General features: G+C 34.7%; 1 protein-coding gene across 4 annotated transcripts; it reads left to right on the top strand.

Moving 5' to 3' along the window:
- The first annotated feature begins 381 nt into the window (after positions 1 to 381).
- slc24a6a (solute carrier family 24 member 6a) lies at positions 382 to 22224 on the top strand. 4 transcript variants are annotated; one of them, XM_048176357.1, is made up of 18 exons: positions 383 to 703; positions 871 to 994; positions 4099 to 4194; positions 9676 to 9752; positions 10597 to 10671; positions 10759 to 10843; positions 10921 to 11024; positions 11117 to 11191; positions 11276 to 11301; positions 11408 to 11461; positions 14115 to 14257; positions 14347 to 14513; positions 15936 to 16200; positions 18520 to 18686; positions 18781 to 18895; positions 18975 to 19087; positions 20199 to 20264; positions 20365 to 22224. In XM_048176357.1, the coding sequence occupies exons 2-18, from the start codon at positions 886 to 888 to the stop codon at positions 20473 to 20475; spliced, it is 1848 nt and encodes a 615-aa protein (XP_048032314.1). In that variant the 5' UTR covers positions 383 to 703; positions 871 to 885; the 3' UTR covers positions 20476 to 22224. The 4 variants fall into 4 exon arrangements, with proteins under 4 accessions (XP_048032315.1, XP_048032314.1, XP_048032313.1 ...); XM_048176356.1 differs by having other exon boundaries at positions 836 to 994; XM_048176358.1 differs by having other exon boundaries at positions 382 to 994; positions 14347 to 14432.
- The last annotated feature ends 510 nt before the right edge of the window (positions 22225 to 22734 follow it).

Genomic DNA, 22734 nt, shown 5'->3' with positions numbered 1-22734 from the left:
TATATATATATATATATATATATATATATATATATATATATATATATATATATTTCCTATAAATGAATTAAATACAAACCATTTCATCCCAAACTAGTGGTGACAAGGTGCCAAATTTAGCCTCAACTGTTTTAAAAGTGTGTTGTTTTTTTATGTCCATTTAATTTTGATTTAATATAATGTTGAAAATGGTAAAACCACTCAAATAAGAGATGCTTGTTCATTTCCTACTACTCCTACTAAATATAGTTGGACCCCCTGAGGTTAAAAAAGAAAAAATTACAACCAAGTTATTTTTTCCTTTTTAACCACAGGGGACCAAACATATCAGTTTCTGGCCCTATTTTGTACTCTATTCGTGGAAAGTAGCCCAAATCCTTTTTGAGGACAGTATATCTAGTCTCAAAACACTCAGTAGAGTTGATATACCTTAGCTGGGTAACGGTGTTGTTCTTAGTGAACCGTGCATGAGAGCGCAGAGTCTGGGAAACACCCTCGGTGACGGAGTCGAGCTCTGTGTGGAGGGAGGAGAGAGCGAGAAAGAGGGACACAGATGGAGATGGAGGTGGATGTGATAAGAATGCTTATAAGCTGAGACAATATGTGAAAACATCTGAATATTTTTTTTTCTTGCTTAACGACAGTTTAAAATCTTTTCGTTGTTCCGTTACATTACTAAAGATCCGAAAGAGGGCAAATATCGGTAAGTGAAAGATGACCGTGTGTCTTTATTGAAGCTGTAGGATGCTAAGGCGACAGACGTATGGCTGAATTTAAGCAAGCTAGCCCGCCGTATGTTGAAAAGAAAGGCTAATATTGGTGGTGTGAATGAAAGAAGAGGGCTTCTCTCTTGGGTGGACATGTTTTGAGAGGTGTGGTGGAGGGATGAAGGCGGTGTTGATACCGAGACGGCGGCGGCTCTTCTACCGGCTCTTCATATGTGCTGTCGGGCTCCTCGCCATCACCTGCTTCGCTCAAATTCTTCATGTAACAGGTGCGTTTATTCATGAAGCACAAATCTTTCCGCTGCTAATATTTACATATTTTTTGTTCAATGTTTTACGTATATGTCGTGGTGCATGGTGTATGTATGTACAATTGAGTATTTTTCATTGTCGTGGAGATGTGAAACATTCATGACTAGTTTCTGTCATAATGTATTTCTGTGATGCAATGTGGCTTTGAAACAACCATATGTGCAGCTATAATGGTCAAATCCAATAATTAGACCCACTGGGAATGAAGAACAGGGTGAGAATTGTGGGACTGCCGTAATCCACCCTAAATTAAAAACAAAATGAGGTTCTCAAATTTGTAGACCTATTATATTTGACAAGTAGGCCTAGTTCCAAATACAAAAAGTTAATCAGATGCCTGCTATCAGAAGTCTAAAAAGTCACAACTCATTAAATAGTTTACACACTTAAGAACAGAATAAGGATTACTCAATTTCTTCATCCAGTTCATTTCGAAGCATCAAGAGTTGTCACATTAAAACCCCAAAAGGAGTTGCGGAGGAGGAGAGCAGCAGGGACTAACTGAACTGCAGGGGTGGTGGACCATGGCAGGCACATAATTGCCTTTTTCTAAAGGGCATCACTGTGACAGCTGCTTCAGCCTGACATATTTCCCAATGACCTGTCCGGAATCTTTTGAGCATTGTTACCTGGACATCACACCTGTGTATTGGGTCTTCACTATATATTACTCATCTTCAGAAGGGCTGAATCAGCAGGGGTTTAGAAGTTCTTCAGACATCAGAGAAGATCAATCCAGTTTAGAGGTGCCAACTTTCCATTGTAATTTAGGTTCTTAAATAAAGTATAGCAATTAAATGAATATGACTTAATATAATGGTATAAGAACCATATGTTTACATATGTATTAAATGAATAATCCACTCCCAAATGAAAATTGTCATCATTTACTCACCCTCTTGTTGTTTCGAACCTGGAACACAAATGAATTTATTTTTAAATGAACTCATTTATTTCATTTTATTTTATTTATTTATTTATGTATTTTTTATTATTCACACAAGGACAGTAAGTGGGGTCCAACATTATTTTCTATTGGGTACCATAGAATAAAGTAAGTCATACATGTTTGAAATGACACAAGGGTGAGTAAATGTTGACAGAATTTTTGTTTTTGGGTGATTGATGCATAACATGTCCACGTGCTTTAGCTGGTCATAATTTCCTTTTATTTTTGACTATTTTTAATCGCCTTTTTGCCTTAATTGGTTACTATGGTCTGACAAAAGTGGTTCAAAATATTTTGATGATAAAAGCTGGATATAAAGTACTGTGCTAAAGTTTTAGGCCATCTTTAGATGTTGTTTTAGCAATGGTATAATGACCATATACAATTTTTTTTCTCAGTCTCTTTATTAGAATATAACCAGAATATACAGGCAATTTGTATGCAGAATTAAACAGAAAAAATCTGAAAAAAAAGAAAAGAAAAAAAAGACTTCTATATGCTAAAGTGGCAAGTATTTGGTGACCTCCTCTTACACTCAAGCAATAGCAGGAACCAGCTCTCTTAAACCTAAATGGAAAGGAAAAGAACTAGAAGGCCAAGAAAACTTTCAAGATCTGATGAGAAGTTTCTCAGATTTTCTTCTTTGAGAAACTAGAAGAAGTCCAGGAGGTCACACTGAATACTGATTTTTGCTTAAAGAAGCCATTTTGTTCTGATTTTTATTTTTTTATTTTTCACATTGTGTGTTCACACAACTGTATCATAATAAAGACAAAAAAAATAAATATGGATGGTCATTAAAACATTACTAAAACAACAAATCTGGTTGTGGCCTAAGACTTTGCACAGTACTGAATATCATAAAAGTTTGAGAGAAAATGGTCTATTATTGAGAATAGCATGTTACACCTCAGGATATGTCAGCTTCCTAATGAGTTCTGCCAGAGGTGACATTTTGACACCCTGTCGAAAAGCACAAACTGATGCTGACATAGATGGGATGGGGGGTGGGGGGGGTGGATGTATAATATGACCTGCTTCTGTGTCGTCATTCTTCCGTGTTGCTTATAATTTGATCTTTTCATAGTGCCTTTAACTTTTCCAGCTTTGTCTGTGTGAGTAATGAGTTCCTCTGGGAGGCTGAGTCTGAATGTTAAGCAGCTCCGAAAAAGTGCCATTGGAATCTACAGCTGAATAAAAGAGTGTGAATTTTTTTTTAGTAACTGAAACTTCACTTTAATAATAGACTGTGACATTACCATGTCAAGCACAATGCATGTTTAGACGTGGATCTATAGACATGTCAAAAAAAACAAGAGAGAAACCATATAGCCTGTTATAGATAAATTAGATGTTAACATCTTAGCAATTGACAATTGATCATTCTATAATTGGTGATGACCTTAAAATAAGTTAAACTCCAGTCATCCAGTATACTCATCATTGGAAAAAAAAAAAAAAAAAAAAAAAATATATATATATATATATATATATATATATATATATATATATATATATATATAATTATAAAAAAGTAATTTTTAAATATACCAGTTGCTGTTATGTGTAAATCATGCTCTTTTGAATTTTATTCATCACTACTGTGCCATTGTGTTAATATTGTCTACATATTCTAATATACAGGCATTCAGCCTATTGCAGTTATATTTGGAACTGATTAGTTTGCATATGCAAATGAGAACTATCTTTGTCATTTGGTTCTTGGGTAAACCACACCCTCTCTGGGCTTAAATCCAGTTCCACACCACTCATTAATCACTGCTTTTGGATCAGGTTTCCATGGAAACTTGAGAGGACGGGAGGAAGCATTCTGATTGCCTCAATCTTTTGCCTATTTTTAAATAAGTTGAAGTTTGATACAGCGTGTCCAAAAGCCTGAAGAAGAAAAAAAGTATTAAATTAGAAAAGAATGCAAAATAGAAGCATTTTACTTGACTTTTGCACTCTGCAGTGCATCGTTAGTGTAACTAAAGAACTGTGGTTTTATATATATATGTATTGTCTTGAGAAGCTACATTTGTGTCATTGCAATGGCTTTTATTTAAAAAAAAAAAAAAAAAAGGTATACATACATACTATGCATTTTTACAGCCCCTTCCAAAGAGGATTCAGACCTGACCTGGGCCCGGCGTAAACTAACCCAGCAAATCATCGAGGAGAACCAGACATCAAGCACACCCAGAGCTGGTGAGTGAAAGCTCGCCCCCTCTCTCTCTCTCTCTCTCTCTCTCTCTCTCTCTCTCTTTATCGCCTGTCTTTCTGTATCACATCCTTCCATATCTCACTATCTTTTCCCCTGCCTCCTCATTCTGTGAAATGATGCAGACAGGTGCCCTCTTCATAGTCAAGCCCCCTTTGAGGCTTGTGTTACTAAGCAACGGAATCCCTAATTTCAGAACAGAGGATAGTCTGTTTTAAGCATTCAGAGTGTGCCACTTTAGATAGATTAGTCATATGCCCTTTTTTCTTCAATCAACTCCTCATATTACTCATCGACCGAGGTTTCTCTTTTTTCATTTCTTTAATTTTTTTCATGTCCCATTCTCCAAATCATTCACTTTTTGATATGTTGATCTCACCTTTGGAAACGAAAGATTGTGAGTGTTTTTTTCACCAAATAAATGTTCAGTGCCTCAGATATTAAAGGTGCCGTAGAACGTCTTTTTAAAAGATGTAATATAAGTCTAAGGTGTCCCATGAATGTGTCTGTGAAGTTTTAGCTCGAAACACCCCATAGATTTTTTTTATAAAATTTTTTTTAACTGCCTATTTTGGGGCATCATTAAATATGAGCCGATTTAGGCTGCGGCCCCTTTAAATGCTCACGCTCCCCGCCCACGGAGCTCGCGCTTGCCTTTAACAGCATAAACAAAGTTCACACAGCTAATTTAACCCTCAAAATGGATCTTTACAAAGTGTTCGTCATGCAACATGTCTAATCTCGTAAGTATGGTATTTATTTGGATGTTTATATTTGATTCTGAATGAGTTTGATAGTGCTCCGTGGCTTAAGTTAACATTACACGCTGTTGGAGAGATTTATAAAGAATGAAGTTGTATTTATGAATTATACAGACTGCAAGTGTTTAGAAATGAAAATAACGACAGTCTTGTCTCCGTGAATACAGTAAGAAACGACGGTAAATTTAACCACATTTAACAGTACATTAGCAACATGCTAACGAAACATTTAGAAAGACAATTTACAAATATCACTAAAAATATCATGTAATCATGGATCATGTTAGTTATTATTGCTCCATCTGCCATTTTTCGCTGTTGTCCTTGTTTGCTTACCTAGTCTGATGATTCAGCTGTGCACATCCAGACGTTAATACTGGCTGCCCTTGTCTAATGCTTGAATATGGGCTGGCATATGCAAATATTTTGGTCATCATATTAATGATCCCAACTGTTACGTAACAGTCGGTGTTGTGTTGAGATTTGCCTGTTCTTCGGAGGTCTTTTAAACAAATGAGATTTATATAAGAAGCAGGAAACAATGGTGTTTGAGACTCACTGTATGTCATTTCCATGTACTGAACTCTTGTTATTTAACTATGCCAAGATAAATTCAATTTTTAATTCTAGGGCACCTTTAAAGCTTGTGACAGTTCTGATGTCCCACAATCCTTAATGGATGCAAGCACTGGGTTCCACCTTGCAGACTTTTGTACTTGCTACTGTAGTCAGTGTCATGAATTAAATTTCAGTCATTTACAGGGTTAGTTTAAAATGAAAATTAAGTCATCAGAACAACACCACCTTACCCTGGTGTTGTTCTGATGCAGTATGCCGTTCGTTCTTTTTTGGGCCACAAAAACAGAAATTAAAAGAAAAAAAATGTACCACTCATGCTCATCATATAATGGCAGTGAATATTGACCAGCATCAAGCTGTAAAACCAAAAGCAAAAAACATGCAGAAGTATCACAGAATGGTCCCATGCAGCACATGTCATATATTCCAAGTGTTCTGGGGGAATATGATAAGGTTTGGTGAAAAACCAACCAAAATTGTATGTATTAATGTATTATTTAAAGAAAACCCCGACCTTGACCGTTGGTCTTCTGTACACGGTGTGCATTCAAAGTTCACTCTGAGTAAATAAAATTAATAAAAACGCAACATGAAATAGTTTCTTCTCTGAGGTGAATGTATCCTGTGTGTTTGTCGTAACAAGAAGTTATCGCATTTACACCTGTCAAAAGTCATTCTTACTGTCATCTGACAACTAAGATATTTAACTCTGTGAAGAAAGTACATGGATACTTTTTTGGGGGATTTGCATTACATTTAGCAATACATATAATATATAACATGTCACATTCTGTGATACTTATACGTTTTTTTTTAAACGCTTGATGCTGGTGGATATTTATTGCTATTATATGGATGATCACTTAAAGTAAATGTAAAGTAAATTAAGTAAATTATCACTTAAAGGTGCAATATGTAAGAATTTTGCAGTAAAATATCCAAAAACCACTAGGCCTGTGTTATATATTTTGTTCACTTAAGTACTTACAATATCCCAAATGTTTCCAACTACTTTGCTGTTTTAACCAAGGCTCTGGGATGTGTGAAGAGTCGCCTGTCAATTGCGTCATACCCACGTTTCCCTCCATTTCCAGTTTTATATTTTACATGTTTTAATAGACAAGGGAACAACTGTTTGGTTACATTTATAGACAGAAAACTAATTGTTGTTATATAGCTTAACACTGTTAGTTTAACAATAAACACTTATAGTTTAAAGGTGCCACAGAATTAAAAATTAATTTATCTTGGCATAGTTAAATAACAAGAGTTCAGTACATGGAAATGACATACAGTGAGTCTCAAACTCCATTGTTTCCTCCTTCTTATATAAATCTCATTTGTTTAAAAGACCTCCGAAGAACAGGCGAATCTCAACATAACACCGACTGTTACGTAACAGTCGGCTCATTAATATGTACGCTCCTAATATTTGCATATGCCAGCTCATGTTCAAGCATTAGACAAGGGCAGGACGTCTGGATGTGCACAGCTGAATCATCAGACTAGGTAAGCAAGCAAGGACAACAGCGGAAAATGGCAGATGGAGCAATAATAACTGACATGATCCATGATTACATGATATTTTTAGTGATATTTGTAAATTGTCTTTCTAAATGTTTCGTTAGCATGTTACTAATGTACTGTTAAATGTGGTTAAAGTTACCATCGTTTCTTACTGTATTCAGAGACAAGACTGTCATTATTTTCATTTTTAAACACTTGCAGTCTGTATAATGCATAAACAGAACTTCATTCTTTATAAATCTCTCCAACAGTGTATATTGTTATCTTTAGCCACGGAGCAAAACCTCAAACTCATTCAGGATCAAATGTAAACATCCAAATAAATACCATACTTACGCGATTAGACATGCTGCATGACGAACACTTCGTAAAGAACAATTTTGAGGGTTAAATTAGCTGTGTGAACTTTGTTTATGCTGTTAAAGGCAAGCGCGAGCTCCGTGGGCGGGGAGCTCGAGCATTTAAAGGGGCCGCAGCCTAAATCGGCTCATATTTAATGATGCCCCAAAATAGGCAGTTAAAAATTCATTTAAAAAAAATCTATGGGGTATTTTGAGCTGAAACTTCACAGACACATTCAGGGGACACCTTAGACTTATAGTACATCTTTTAAAAAGACGTTCTACGGCACCTTTAAATCAAATTTTCTTGATTTTTTGCGAGTACCATGCTTTACCATGCCTCAGAACAAAACACTATTTTGTCAAGTAGCTAACATAGCATAATCAGATGCAGCTTTATTTTTAGTGACAGTAATACAGAATTTTCTCCATCATACAATACGTTTTAAAATTGATTGCATGCCATTTATCAACACAAGCCATCCAGCATTTAATATGATATTCTAAAATCGATCTAGCTTACTGCAGTGTGCAACAAGTGTCTTACAGCAGCCACCGAGCGAATGCACAGAGTAACATCATTTTCTAACATAATTTTTAACACACTCAAATGTATATAATATGATAAACAGAGCTGCGTTACCTCATACTCATGACCGGAAAAGCGGAAGCGGCGCCGGCGACTGTGTCATAATAAACGTTCCGCTACTCGTGAGGCGTGTGTTGCGCAATTCGCTCCAGCGGCCTCGTTCAGCTCCCACAACACTCGGTCCTGCTATGCTTCATACTACAGTAACGTTAATAATCGCATCCATGAACATGATTTCTTCCCGAGTCCTATCCCGATTATCGGCTGTGTTGTGAAGACCACATGTCCTAAGATTCAGCTCTCAAACTTGGCATCATCAAGCTACACCTTTGTTTTGAATAGGCCTCTAGTGGACAGAAAATCTTACATATTGCATCTTTAATTTTCATTTTAGGGTGAACTATTCCTTTAAAGGTGTTACATTCACTGCATATAATTAAATTTAAGATTGCAGTCTGTTCACACATCACATATGAATTATATAAAGTGATTACATTTTTGATGATATTTAATACTTCATCTGTATATTATTACTATATATTATTATTCTTGCTGATATATTGTTACTATTTGGTAAAAGTTGCTTGCAAGGCTTATAAATATTTAAAAACAGCTAACTAAATTATCAGCAGAAGTGTAGGCAGAGCAGATTGCTTTTGGAGGACAAATGTAATAAAATGTAATGCTCTAAAAGGCCTTAAAATCATTACACCCCTTTAATGATTTATAATTCCTTCTGATTTATGAAATTCAATAAGGGAGTCCTTGGTAAATTTAATCTTAAATGTAACTGAGCAGCTGTTAGTTCCAGCTGCAGCATGCAATGCAATAACAGATTCGATAGCATTGCTCAGGATAATCAAGACATATTTCCCATTACATTTGGCATATTATCTAGTGAAATGGCACTTTCAATAATTGATAAATGTAGAAAAGTTTAAAAACCGAAAAGCTGTGATTGTTATTATTCTGTGCATTTAAAGGGGTGTCATTTCCTCCCTCGTCTCTTTATTTCATGGCTGTTTATTAGACAGCTGGCCTCTTTAAGGCAGTCAGAGCAAGAACAGTCTTCACGCTGATTGCATCTCAAGAAGCTGTGGGCTAAAGTATTACCAGTCCTCTGATTTAACTCGGCCCACTCTTCCTGGCCTCTCTGCACTATTACAGATTAGCTAAGAGGCTGGTCAATTCAATTGCCACTTAGTTACAATAGACAAAAGCTTCTTAACAACCTTAAGTTAAATGGAACGCATTCTCTTGATTCTCTACTACAGTACATCAATGAAGTGCGAAAGCACAAAACTAGACAGGTTAGTGTTTTCACAGATTAAATCAGATTTTCTTGGCCTTCTTTTGTTTTGGTTTTCCCCCCATCCAAAATATATACATCTGAATATGCGTGGTTAGATATTCTCTTATCATTCACACTTTTTAGGGTCAAAAGAAACTCTTAGTAACCCAGAATAAGGTTTCATAGCCACTGTGGGCTGTCAGATGCAAAACCTTTAAGATGTGACCTTTAACGCAAACGTTAATGTGCTAAATGCGATTAGCACCCGTTTCAGTTCAGACCAGAGCTGTCAAGATTGTTTCATAGTGATTGAAGGGATTTCAGAATATTGTTAGCTTTGCTTTATGGATTGCATAGTTTCTCTGTGCTTTTCCACCCAGCTATCCATGAATTTCCCGAGGACATTTTCACTAAGGGACAGAGGAGGCATGGAGCAATTCTACTGCATGTGTTTTGTGTAAGTATGCCACAGTCCATGGTTATTATGTCATACTGTTAAGGGTCAGTAAGATTTTTTTTAAAAGACATTAATACTTTTATTCAGCAAGGATGCATTACATTTATCAAATTTGACTGTAAAGACATTTATAATGTTACAAAATATTTCTTTTTTCAAATAAATACTGTTCTTTTGAATATTCTATTCATCAAAGAATCCTGAAAAATATAACCAACCCCAAACTTTTGAATATTTGTGTTAATTTCCTATTTTATTTCCATTTTTTTTTTACTTGTTTTTAATACAAGTTCTAAATTTTACTTGAATTCTAGTTTGACTTGTAGAATTATAGTTTGTAATTTGATTTGATAAACATAATTGTTTACATATTTTGATAAACATATTTTTTGGACTATAATGATGCATAGTAAAATTGAAAATAATGAAATAACGGTAACACTTTACAATAAAGTTCATTAGTTAAACATTAGTTAATGTATTAACTAACATGAACTAACAATGAACAATACATTTATTACTGTATTTGTTAATCTTTGTCAATGTTGTTTAATAAAAATTCAGCATTTCATTGTTTGTTCATGTTAGTTCACAGTGAATTTAATACAACTCTTGATTTTGATAATGTGTTAGTAAATGTTGAAATTAACAAAGATTAATAAATGCTGTAGAAGTGCAGTTCATTGTTAGTCCATATTAACTAATGTAGTTAACTAATTAACCTTATTGTAAAGTGTTACCAAAATAACTAAAAATGAAAGACTTCATGCAGTATGATCTTTGATAGAGTGTTTGTGAAGGTTAAGTTATGGATCTCCGCTGACCTGTCTTGTTGTGACCACAGGCAGTTTACATGTTCTATGCCCTTGCTATTGTCTGCGATGTCTACTTTGTCCCTTCTTTGGAAAAAATCTGTGAGGTGAGTGTGGTTTTTTGCTACTGGCAGGAATCTCAATGTTATTGGGAAATAGCAGACCGTATTCTGAGCTGGAGTTTATACTTTCAGAATCTGCACCTCAGTGAGGATGTTGCAGGTGCCACCTTCATGGCAGCAGGCAGCTCCGCACCTGAGCTTTTCACATCTTTGATTGGTCAGTATCAGTGACCTCTAGCCATGTTTTTTGTAATACGTTGTTACTGTCAATAAGTAGTTGTCTCTTCATATCAGGTGTGTTCATCACAAAGGGAGACCTGGGGGTGGGAACTATTGTGGGATCAGCTGTCTTCAACATCCTGGTCATCATCGGAGTTTGTGGAATATTTTCTGGACAGGTAGTTTATGGTTATTTTATTATATTAAATATAAAACTTTACAGATTCACTCTTTTTGTTTCTTGGGACTTTTCAACATTCCTGCTTTACAGACCATCACTCTGACCTGGTGGCCGCTCTTCCGTGACTCTATCTTCTACATCCTCTCTGTGTTGGCCTTGATTCTGGTAAGCAGCACCATATTTGCCTGTTTGTGTTTTGTAGTCACACTTAATTAAATACATTTTTGTATCTATTTTTGTGTATTTCAGATCATATATGATGAAAAAGTAATCTGGTAAGTGTGCCAAAGTCATTATAAATAAGATGTAATAATCTTCATTGACATTTAATCTTCACTGAAACTGGGAGTATAGCCTTATCATATAACATCACTGTTACAGGTGGGAGACTATAATACTTATATCCATGTATGGAGTTTATATCCTTATCATGAAGTGAGTATTTCATATCATATACAGTACCAGTCCTATATATATATATATATATTAGGGGTGTAACGATACGCTCAGGTCACGATACGATACGTATCTCGATACGGAGTTCACGATACGATACGTATCACGATATTTTGAACAAAATGAAACTGAAATTCAAACAAGATTTATTAAAAAAACATGAACAAATTTCAATAATTTTCCTTGTTGTACATACAAGATCACATTTCAATAAAATAAATAAATATAACATTTTAATAAAAACCTTCTGTATTCAAATTAACAGCTGAATAGGGCTGTCTGTCACTGAAAAAAAATGTTAAATTTAACATGAACTTAGAATTATGAATAGGGGCCGTTCACATATCGCGTCTAAAAACGCGTGGAAGGCGCGGCCGCACCGCTTCTCCTTCTTTCCAAAGCGCTTGCGCTCCCGTGGCGTCGGTCGTTGCTATGCAACCATGAACTGAGCTCTCCAAGAGGATCAGGATGTTTCTGCTAAGGATAAATGATTTCTAGCCCTTGCATTAGTTTTACTACGAGATATATTGATGGAGATAAGATATAAAAACCACCATGTACAGCTATGATCAGCTGTTCAGCTGAGCTTTTGATGTTTTGTTACGGAAAGGCCATAGCTGATCGGTTGATTCTTGTCACACGACCTGCGGTGCGCTTGCGGCATTCTGAGAAGTTGAGAATTGCATGCGCGTCGCGACCGCGTTGATCCCATTATGAGCGCGCTTGCCGCGCGGCTACATTTGAAAATAATAACTGACTTGCACGCGGAAAAGACGCAATATGTGAACGGCCCCACAGAACTTCTTAAAGCAAAGCATCGCAAGCGTCTTTTGCTTTTCTGTGAGCACAGCTGTTCCTGTGCACTGCGGTGAAAGAAAGCCACGACTTTTCTCACGCGACCATGCAAGAGACTGACATGAGAAACGTTTAAACCTGCTTGCAAGATTCAATGTGTGCCCGAAACACTTACTGAACTAGAGAGCTGATTGAGACACACCATCTACGATAAATCGTTACACCCCTAATACTTATAGTAATTTAAAAATGTGGTAGCATTGGATCTGGACAGGAAGGATAACTCTGGGAGTTGGAAGGGGTGTGTCGCGATTCTGCCTTCTCACATCGCGATACAGGTTCGTGGACCTGCGTATCGCGATTTCGGTTTCATATCGCATATCGTTACAGCCCTAATATATATATATATATATATATATATATATATATATATATATATATATATATATATATATATATATTCAATAAAAATAAAATATATATTTATTTATTTATTTACATACTAAGTTAGTAAAAATAAATAAATATTATATACTTTATTTTTATTTAATATACAATATACAATACTATATTAAATAAAAAATAAAATATATAATATTTATATATTATATATATAATATTAATATATTATATATATAATATTATATATTTTATAGTATTATATATATATATAATACTAAAATTATATATATATATATATATATATATGATAAAATATATTAATATTTATTTATTTATTTTCACTAACTTAGTAAAGTTAGTAAGTTAGTAAAAATAAATACATTATTTTATTTAATATAGTATTTTATATATATATATATATATATATATATATATAAGATAGAATATATAATATTTATTTATTTATTTTTACTAACTTATTTACATACTAAGTTAGTAAAAATAAATAAATTATTTTTATTTAATATAGTATATTATATATATATATATATATATATATATATATATATATATATACTATATTAAATAAAAATAAAATATATAATATTATATATTTTATAGTATTTATATATATATAATACTAAAATTATATATATATATTTTTTTTTATATATACATATATATATATAAGATAAAATATATATATAATATTTATTTATTTATTTTTACTAACTTATTTACATACTAAGTTAGTAAAAATAAATAAATTATTTTTATTTAATATAGTATTTTATATATATATATATATATATATATACTATATTAAATACAAATAAAATATATAATATTTATTATATATATATATATATATATATAATATTATATATTTTATAGTATTTATATATATAATACTAAATATATATATATATATATATATATATATATATATATGATAAAATGTATAATATTTATTTATTTATAACTTATTTACATACTAAGTTAGTAAAAATAAATTATTTTTATTTAATATAGTATTATTTATATATATATATATATATATATATATATATATATATATATATATATATATATAAAAATATTATATATTTTATAGTATTTATATATATAATACTAATATATTATATAAAATATATATATATAAAATGTTATAATTTTACTAACTTATTTACATACTATAATCCAATGGAGTTTACATATAACAAGTATTTAACATTTCTACTTATCATATACAGTACCAGCCAAAATATAATTGATGATAATAAAATAAAATAAAATATAATCTATTATATTATAGTAAATAAGAAAATATTTATTTATTTATTTGATTAATTAACATATTTACATACACTTATATTTTTGGTCAGTGCATAATTTCCCCAATATGTTATTTGAGTTTGTGTGTGTCCATTTCAAGGTTTAACAGTCAGATTTGGGGCTGGGTGGAGCAGAGGTTTGGTATCCCAGGTCAGCCGTGTTTGGTTAGCAGTCTGCGCAGAGATGTGTCGGTAGGAGAGGCAAGCCCCCACTGTGACACCTCCATGATCCTCTTGAAGAAAGGTGTGTGTGTGTGTGGGTGGAGGGTGGAGCTGTGTGGATCATACTGAGTGGTTGTGCATTATAAAGTACCACGTCTCTCTCTCTGTCAGGTCAGAATGCGGGTGGCCAGGACTCCCCGGTGGTGATGGTGGATGAGTTGATGAGTCTACACCCTCACCAGTTCTCTTTTTCAGAGGCAAGCCTCCGTGTCATGATCACGCCCCACTTCTCCCCCCGCACTCGCCTCAGCATGGCCGGACGCATGCTCATCACTGAGGTATTGGCTGGATGCTTGCTCGCTTTTTGCACGTCTGGATGGGACAACAGCACCTCAGTTTCGCAAACGAGAATATAAACTATCAGGCTTATTTCATGTGTGGATTAAAAGAAGCAATTAATGGAGTTCTTACTTTTCCAGTAAAGAGCCAAAGATCCATTTTTCAGTTTTCCAGTAAAGATACTGCTGTAAAAAACAACATTTTATAAGATATTAAGACTTGTTTTAAGAATATACTACTGTTCAAAAGTTACGTGATAGAGTTATGTTGTCCATTTACTGTTTTCAATCAAAAATATAGTAAAACAGTATCATTACGAAATATTATTTCAGTTTAAAATAACTGTTAATGTATTCCTGTGATGGCAAAGCTGAATTTTCAGCATCATTACTCCAGTCTTCAGTGTCACATGATTCTTCAGAAATCATTCTAGTATGCTGATTTGGTGCTCATGTATCATTATTATCAGTGTTGAAATCAGTAAAAAAAATTTCCGGATTCTTTGATGAATAGAAATTTCAAAAGAACAACATTTATTTGAAACAGATACAAATAGATGAAATCTTTTGTAACATTATTTTCAACTTTTTATGCATCTTTGCTGAAATAAAAGAATTTCTTTTTTTTTTTAAATGAATATTTGTCTCAATCCATTAGCAAATAATTTTAAATCAAAAGGTTCGAGCAAAAAAAAAAAAAAAGTTTAAGGAAAAAAAAGTTTGAGGTTTATGATTAAAATCAGAAAATATTGCATTTGAGATAAGAAAAAACTAAATTCAATACATATTCTTATAAAGTCTTATTATCTTACACAATGTTTAATCTCAAATAAATGTATTGTTTAAATTATATGGCTTATGTTTTATTGGAAAACAAAATTGATTAAAAAAAAGATTCCTTAGGAGAGTTTTAAAATATTAAAGGGATCTCATTTATGTTTTCTTTTTCCTATGGGTCGTTTAATATGACCCACCTGCTGTAATATCTGCATCAGGTAGGATGGTGACTGATCCAGTCCTCAGAACGTCTGCTGTCATTTCCTGTATACTCTTCAAATGTCAGCAATATTATTTCTTCCTATAGGTTCAAGCATCCTTAGACACTACTCCTGATTTTCATATTCGTTTAAACCCCTGGAGATCTTCTGTAACAACCATTTTGTTGTTTGTTTGGGCAAATGCTTTATTCCATCTTCAATTGTTGACATGACTTGCTTGTTGGCTTGACTCTCGCAGCTCTTGCATGTCATCTTTAAGAGGCCCTGACAGGCTGTGCTTTACCTTGGTCTTGCGGTGTGTTCAACTCTGTCCTCACCATTTCTCATCTAACTGAATCTCATTCGGTTGAAGGAGTTCACATTGGGTCTCCCCTGCACAGTGTCCGACTGTACATCTCTCACATTTTCTGCCTGTCTTCCACAGAGGCAGAGACTAATTAGAAACAGGAGCCCTGGAGACAGCAGTGGCAGTGGAGCAGGCGACACTGCTGGCCAAGATGGTCCAGGCATGGAGGGGGTTCCTTGGGGTCTGGAGAATGGAGGGGCCCTTGAGAGTGAAACGCCAAGGGGCCAAGGAGAAGAGTTAGAACGAGTAGTAGATATAGAGGACTCACAGCCTAAAGAAGAGGAAGAAGAGGAAGAAGAAGAGGCAGATGAAGAACAACCCTTCAGACCTCTTACTGTGCCAGGTGAGTGAATATTAAGGATGAATTACGGATTATTATAACAATTTTCAATCAATCCACAATTTAAAAAAGTAACATAAATATCAAATTAAAGAGTTAGTTCACCCAAAAATGGAAATTACCCCATGATTTACTCACCCTCAAGCCATCCTAGGTGTATATGACTATCTTCTTTCAGACGAATACAATCAGTGTTATATTAAATAATGTCCTGGTTCTTCCAAGCTTTATAATGGCAGTGAATTTTTCGATATAGAGAAGAGGAGCTTGAGTTTGTTGCCCAACACTATTTGTTTGAACAGCGAGAGGCTGAGGCTCGACTTTTGGCGTAAGTCGACGTGCGTATGGTCTGCCGGAAGCTAGTTATTTTACTTTTTAAAGTTTTAAATATGGATATTTTTCTTACACAAATGCATCACTTCGCTTCAGAAGGCCTTTATTAATTATCTATAAATATATTTATTTATTATCTTTTATGACGGATGGATGCACTTTTTTTGGGCTTCAAAATCTCATCCTCTATTTACTACCATTATAAAGCCTTGAAGAGCCAGGACATTTTTTAATATAAATCCAATTGTATTAGTCTGAAAGAAGATAGTCAGGTACTCCTAGGATGGCTTGAGAGTGAGTAAAACATGGGGTTATTTTCATTTTTGGGTGAACTATCCCTTTAACAACCAATTATTTGTATTATGAATATTTTTAATATTTGAAATAAGTAGGCTTTTTTGTGGAATCCTTATGGTACTCTGTGCTGTTGCTGAAAAATTAGATTCATCCAGAATCATTTTAGAATTTGATTATGACTCCCTGAATCAAAAACAAATTGAATCACGAAGTGCATAAACACTCCCACCTCTAGTGGATATGTTTATAAATGATACCAAAACGTTATATTAAACCATTATTCAGAATATTCAAAATAACAGGACAACACATTGAGTTTATTGTGGTTCATGTGTCTCCAATTTTTTCCCCCCACATCCTTATTAGGAGAATGGTCCTCATTTTTAACCCATTAAAGACTATTATCCATTAGTCTAAGAGCCATTTCTAGATAATGGGGCCATGCGTTTTAGATTTGTGCACTAGTGTTATGATTATAGAAAAGTAATGAGAGCTCTCAAATCTCTCGGGGCTGCTGCGGCTTGCAATCAAATGAACTCCATCACTGCTGAACATGTTACTGAAGATGACAGGAAGAGTGAAAATTGCAATTTAAAGAGCTCAAAAGGGATCCCTTTGAAACGTTTCAGTAAAAGAAAGGCAAATCAGGAAAGATCATTAATGTTTCATTCAAGTATCATCCAGTGTTGCCAAGTCCGCGGTTTTCCTGTGGAATTGAGCTACTTTGCCACGGGGCACAAACGAACAGGTTGCAACGAACCCAAATAACATGATATTTAGCCCCTGAATAGCGAATTTTACCAGGGGAAACCCACAAAAAACGCGGATTTTACCCTCTGGAACTTGATTTTTACCGGGGGACCCCCCTGAAATGTCATTGGGCTAGTTTTGAGTAGCAATTGGGCGGGTTTTGTTGTGAAAACCTGGCAACCCTAGTATCATTGTCTATAGCCGCGTTTCTACCGCAGGCCTTTCCCCAGGAACTAGGTACTTTGGGGTTCTGGGTAAAAAATTCCCCCTCAGAAAGTCCCTGCTCACTAGGTAGAACTTTATTTCAAAGTTCAGGAACTTTCAGGGGTGGGACTTGGGCACTGAACATGCTGATTGGTTGACTCCACACAGCATTTTATTTCAGCCGCCATTTTTAAAAGTCTGTTGCTTTGTGTGCAGTAAGAGTTGTTTGCTATTCGAATCAACAATGGAGTTTAAAAATTATGGCCGATGGACGACGACAAGTTTCAGGCTTATATGCCGAGGATGAAATCCAGCTGGAACTGGTACTTTAGACCGTGATGGAAACTCAGACAGCAACAGGTCTGGGGGAAAAAAGTTCCTGGGACAAATTTCTCCGGGTAATTTCGGTGGAAAAGTGGCTTATATAGACCGGGGGTGTCCAAACTCGTTCCTGGAGGGCCACTGTCCTGCCATGTTTAGCTCAACTTGCCTCAACACACCTGCCTGGAAGTTTCTATTATGCCTAGTAAGACCTTGATGAGCTGGTTCAGGTGTGTTTAATTGGGGTTGGAGCTTAAGTGTGCAGGACAGTGACCGTCCAGGATTGGACACCCCTGATATAGGCAGTCTTTGTCCTGCTGGTGACATTTGAAATTATGTGATACTCTCTTTGTCCTGTAGGTGGCATTAAGGAGCCTAGTATGAAATGGTAATGATTTGAAGTACTTTTATCCACAGAGGGGCGCTGGGAGCAAGTGAAGTGGGCGTTTTCATGGCCCTTAGGCTGCCTGCTGTACTACACTGTCCCCAACTGTGTTTTGCCACGCTGGGAGCGCTGGTTCATGGTTACCTTTGTGGCCTCAACACTCTGGATTGCCGTGTTCTCCTACCTCATGGTGTGGATGGTGAGATCAGTCCTTCAGTGTTCATTATCACTGCAAAAAATATGTAGGATGGCCTGTTAGGATTTCTGTTTAACACACAATATCTTTGTTGCAGGTCACCATTATCAGTTTTACACTGGACATTCCAGATGTTATCATGGGTATTACGTTTCTAGCAGCAGGCACCAGTGTCCCAGACTGCATGGCTAGTCTCATAGTTGCCCGTCAAGGTGCCAAGATAACTCTTTTTTTTTTTTTCAATTTCAGTTTTATTGAAGATTGAATGAATTAATGTGTCTGGTGCTGCAGGTATGGGAGATATGGCGGTGTCCAACTCTATCGGCAGCAACATCTTTGACATTCTGCTGGGTCTTGGTTTCCCATGGGCTTTGCGCACTCTAGTGGTTGATTATGGGTCAATGGTGAGTTTGTATTTATTTTCAATTAGAGATGGAACTCGATGGTCTACTAGGCTGTGATGCATTATGATTCTTTCTCAAACAATTGTGGATGGATCCACAAAAATTTAATTAATTGAATGTAAAAAAATATACATATATATTATAAATAATAATAATTGTACTTTAATGATGAAATAAAATTAATATATTTAAAGCAAATATTTTCAGAACATTTAAAGGGTTAGTTCACCCAAAAATGAAAGTAATGTCATTTATTACTCACCCTCATGTTGTTCTACACCCGTAAGGCCTTCATTCATCTTCGGAACACAAATTTAGATATTTTTGATGAAATCCGATGGCTCAGTGAGGCCTCTATAGGCAGCAATGCCACTGAACTTCTCAAGATCCAGACAGATACTCAAAACATATTTAAATCAGTTCATGTGAGTACAGTGGTTCAATCTTAATAGTATAAAGCGACGAGAAAACGTTTTGTGCACCAAAAAACAAAATAACGACTTTTCAACAATTTCTAGTGATGGCCGATTTCAAAACACTGCTTCAAATCAGTGATTCGGATTGCATGTCAAAATACCAAACTGCTGAAATCACATTTCGATATCGTTGAAAAGTCATTATTTTGGTTTTTTGCTGCACAAAGTTTTCTTGTCGCTTTATACTATTAAGATTGAACCACTGAACTCACATGAACTGTTTTAAATATGTCTTTAGTACCTTTCTGGATCTTGAGAAGTTCAGTGGCATTGCTGTCTATTATAGAGGCCTCACTGAGCCATCAGATTTCATCAAAAATATCTTAATTTGTGTTCCGAAGATGAACGAAGGCCTTACGGGTGTGGAACGACATGAGGGTGAGTAATAAATGACATTATTTTCATTTTTGGGTGAACTAACCCTTTAAAAATCCTTCTGTTCCATCCCTAATTTTAACTCATTTTCTACTTTTCGTTAAGTTTACGTTTGTGTCATTGTTTTTCTTTTTTAATTAACAATCTTTTAATAGTTTCAGTTAACAATAATAACCCTGGTTCTGTGTGCTGATTATGAGTGGCACCAAAAGTGTACAATATTTCGATTCTTACAGCATTCTCTCTTGGTCTTCCTCAAGGTCTTCATTAACAGTAAGGGGCTGGTGTACTCAGTGATTCTCCTTCTTGCTTCTGTTTTTCTTACTGTAAGTTCATCATTGAGAATTTGAGAACTCTCTTCTCATATTTCTCATATTATTTTTACTTATGCCATGTACACGGCCTATATTCTGTCCGTCTGCACAGGTACTAAGCGTGCACCTGAACCACTGGAGGCTGGACCGGCGGTTAGGCCTTGGGCTTATGTTCCTGTATGCCATCTTCCTGCTCTGCTCCATCTGCTTTGAGAAACTCTAGATCATGTTTTGCTTAGCTGTAGGGTAGATCTAGTCATAGATAACCATATTTTAGCCCCAGTCACTGCCTTATTAGTAGCGGTTATTTCAGCCATGGTTTGGAACTTGAACCGTGACTCTGCTCTGGTAGGTTAAGAACAGGCCAGTTCTACACACTGCTTTAAGCCAATCACCCACTAGACAGTGCGGCCGAACTCAAGGAGACTGTACTGCATACTGTACCTCTGAAACATTTCTACTTAACATACAGAGCTTCTTTAAGAGAACAAAAATCAATTACAAGATGTGAAGAATTTATATAAAGCGGTGTTAAATGTTTACAGCACACAGAACACTTCCTCTAGCCTCACCTTTTGCATATTTCTATTCTGAAATCTTTCATCACAATCAAGCATGGTACGAAGAACAAATCTGACATCGCAAAAGTGTTATTACTAAAAAGAGTTCTATTAACTCTTGTAACAGAGATACACTCAATTTATTGCATTACTTTGCCTTATTTATTTTTGACGTTAGCTCTGTAAAAATGTGGTTTAGGATTTGAAGATTTTCCTGTTTAGGTATATTTAAGAGCAGTCTGTCTTTTTTGTGTTGTTCCTTAAAAAAAGAGAATATTCTGGTATTTTGGAAGACACCTGTTTTAGTATTACTGATTAACCAAAAACATCCCCTGTCTTTGGTAAGTGTTTACATACCAAACATGCTTAGATTTCTATAAAGGGTCACTTAGAGGTGTCCTGCACATTTTGATATGTTGTAATGAAATAGTTACTTTTGTGCCCCACTGCAACACTATGAACTATGAACATGAGAAAGTAACAATCAATTTAATCTTCAGCAATGTGTATCCATTATTCACAAACAACTGCTTTATACACAGGCCTTTATAAATTAATTCATATATTTTCACACTATGTATGACACCTCATTTAACAACAGACCTTAATTGGTTTTTGCACCAAATGAAAATGTTTGGAATTTAATATATTTATAACTTATAATAATAGTATAATATAATGTTATAAACAATGTAATCTCTTTTTTTATGATCCTACATTGCATACTGTCTATGGGACAGATAATGAATTATAATATATATTAATAACCAAAGGCTCCCTCTGTTTAAGCTGAAAATGATTTGGTTAATTCTGGTACAGCAGTGTTTTAATTGTTAACTTTAAAGTTATTTTCAATATTTGACGTTTTATCCTGATTAAACGTGCTTATGTTTCAGTTCTGTTGTATATTTAATTTTTAAAGACATGGATTGCTTAAAAAGTCCCGCACCAATCGTCAAAATTTTCTTGCTTGTGGTTTGCAGTTCTCTTAGTACTGAGCAAAATTGTAAATTATTTAATTTCTCTTCTGAAATGTCCAGAAGATTTTCATCTTACCACTCACACTAAAAAAATATGTGTTAATTAAATTGCTGTGAAAAATAAATAGTAAATGACAAGTTACATACAGCCTGACCTAGTAAACATCTTATTATTATGCCACAGTTTAAGGTTCAGTTGAACATCTTCCCTGTTTATTTTCATTTTAAAAGTCACATAATGAGGATATGGCTCATTATTACTATCTCACCATTTGTTACAGTCCTGTCTATATTCTTAAAGATATTTGTATGTTGTTGAGTGCAATAAAACAAGGTCTGTGCAATACCCAAGATCATCACATAATGACTCATTGCATTCTTCCCCTTATACTTATGGAAGTGTTACAAATAAAGTTACATTTTGTGAAAACATTATTCTAGAGATGCTGAGTTCTTAAGAGTGTTTTTATAAGCATTATGGGAACTACGTTTTAGGGAAGAATGGTGCATGGTCTCAGAAACAGTTTTAACAAAATTGGTTTGGGATTTATGGTAAGAACATTTATATCTTCCATCAGTGATGTGGCAGTTTGTTAATTCAACTAAACCAAACCCTAACCATATAGTAAGTACATGTAGTTACTTAATATTACTCAGGACTTAAATGTATAATTACATTGTAACAAAGACAACTTAAAATAAAGTGTAACCCTCTTATTCCATAAAACTTTTATTTCATGGCTTCCACAAAAAATATTAAGGAGCACAGCTGTTTTCAACATTGATAATGATCACACTTGTTTCTTGAGCATCAATTCAGCATATTAGAATGATTTCTGACAGATCATGTGACACTAATACGGAAGAGGATTAGGGCCAAGCAATAATAAAAAAATAAAACCATCTCGAGATTAAAGTTGTTAAATTTTGAGAAAAAACTCG

This window comes from Megalobrama amblycephala, linkage group LG23 (assembly GCF_018812025.1).
Source record: "Megalobrama amblycephala isolate DHTTF-2021 linkage group LG23, ASM1881202v1, whole genome shotgun sequence".
Lineage (NCBI taxonomy): Eukaryota > Metazoa > Chordata > Actinopteri > Cypriniformes > Xenocyprididae > Megalobrama > Megalobrama amblycephala.
The sequence above is the reverse complement of the archived record's forward strand: the minus strand, read 5'-3'. Positions and strand labels throughout refer to the sequence as shown.

Coding starts and splice junctions, on each gene's coding strand:
- slc24a6a (XM_048176355.1), top strand. CDS start 829: ATGAAAGAAGAGGGCTTCTCTCTTGGGTGGACATGTTTTGAGAGGTGT. Junction 18,687..18,780: donor CCTACCTCATGGTGTGGATG/GTGAGATCAGTC, acceptor TCTTTGTTGCAG/GTCACCATTATCAGTTTTAC. Junction 19,088..20,198: donor TGGTTGATTATGGGTCAATG/GTGAGTTTGTAT, acceptor GTCTTCCTCAAG/GTCTTCATTAACAGTAAGGG.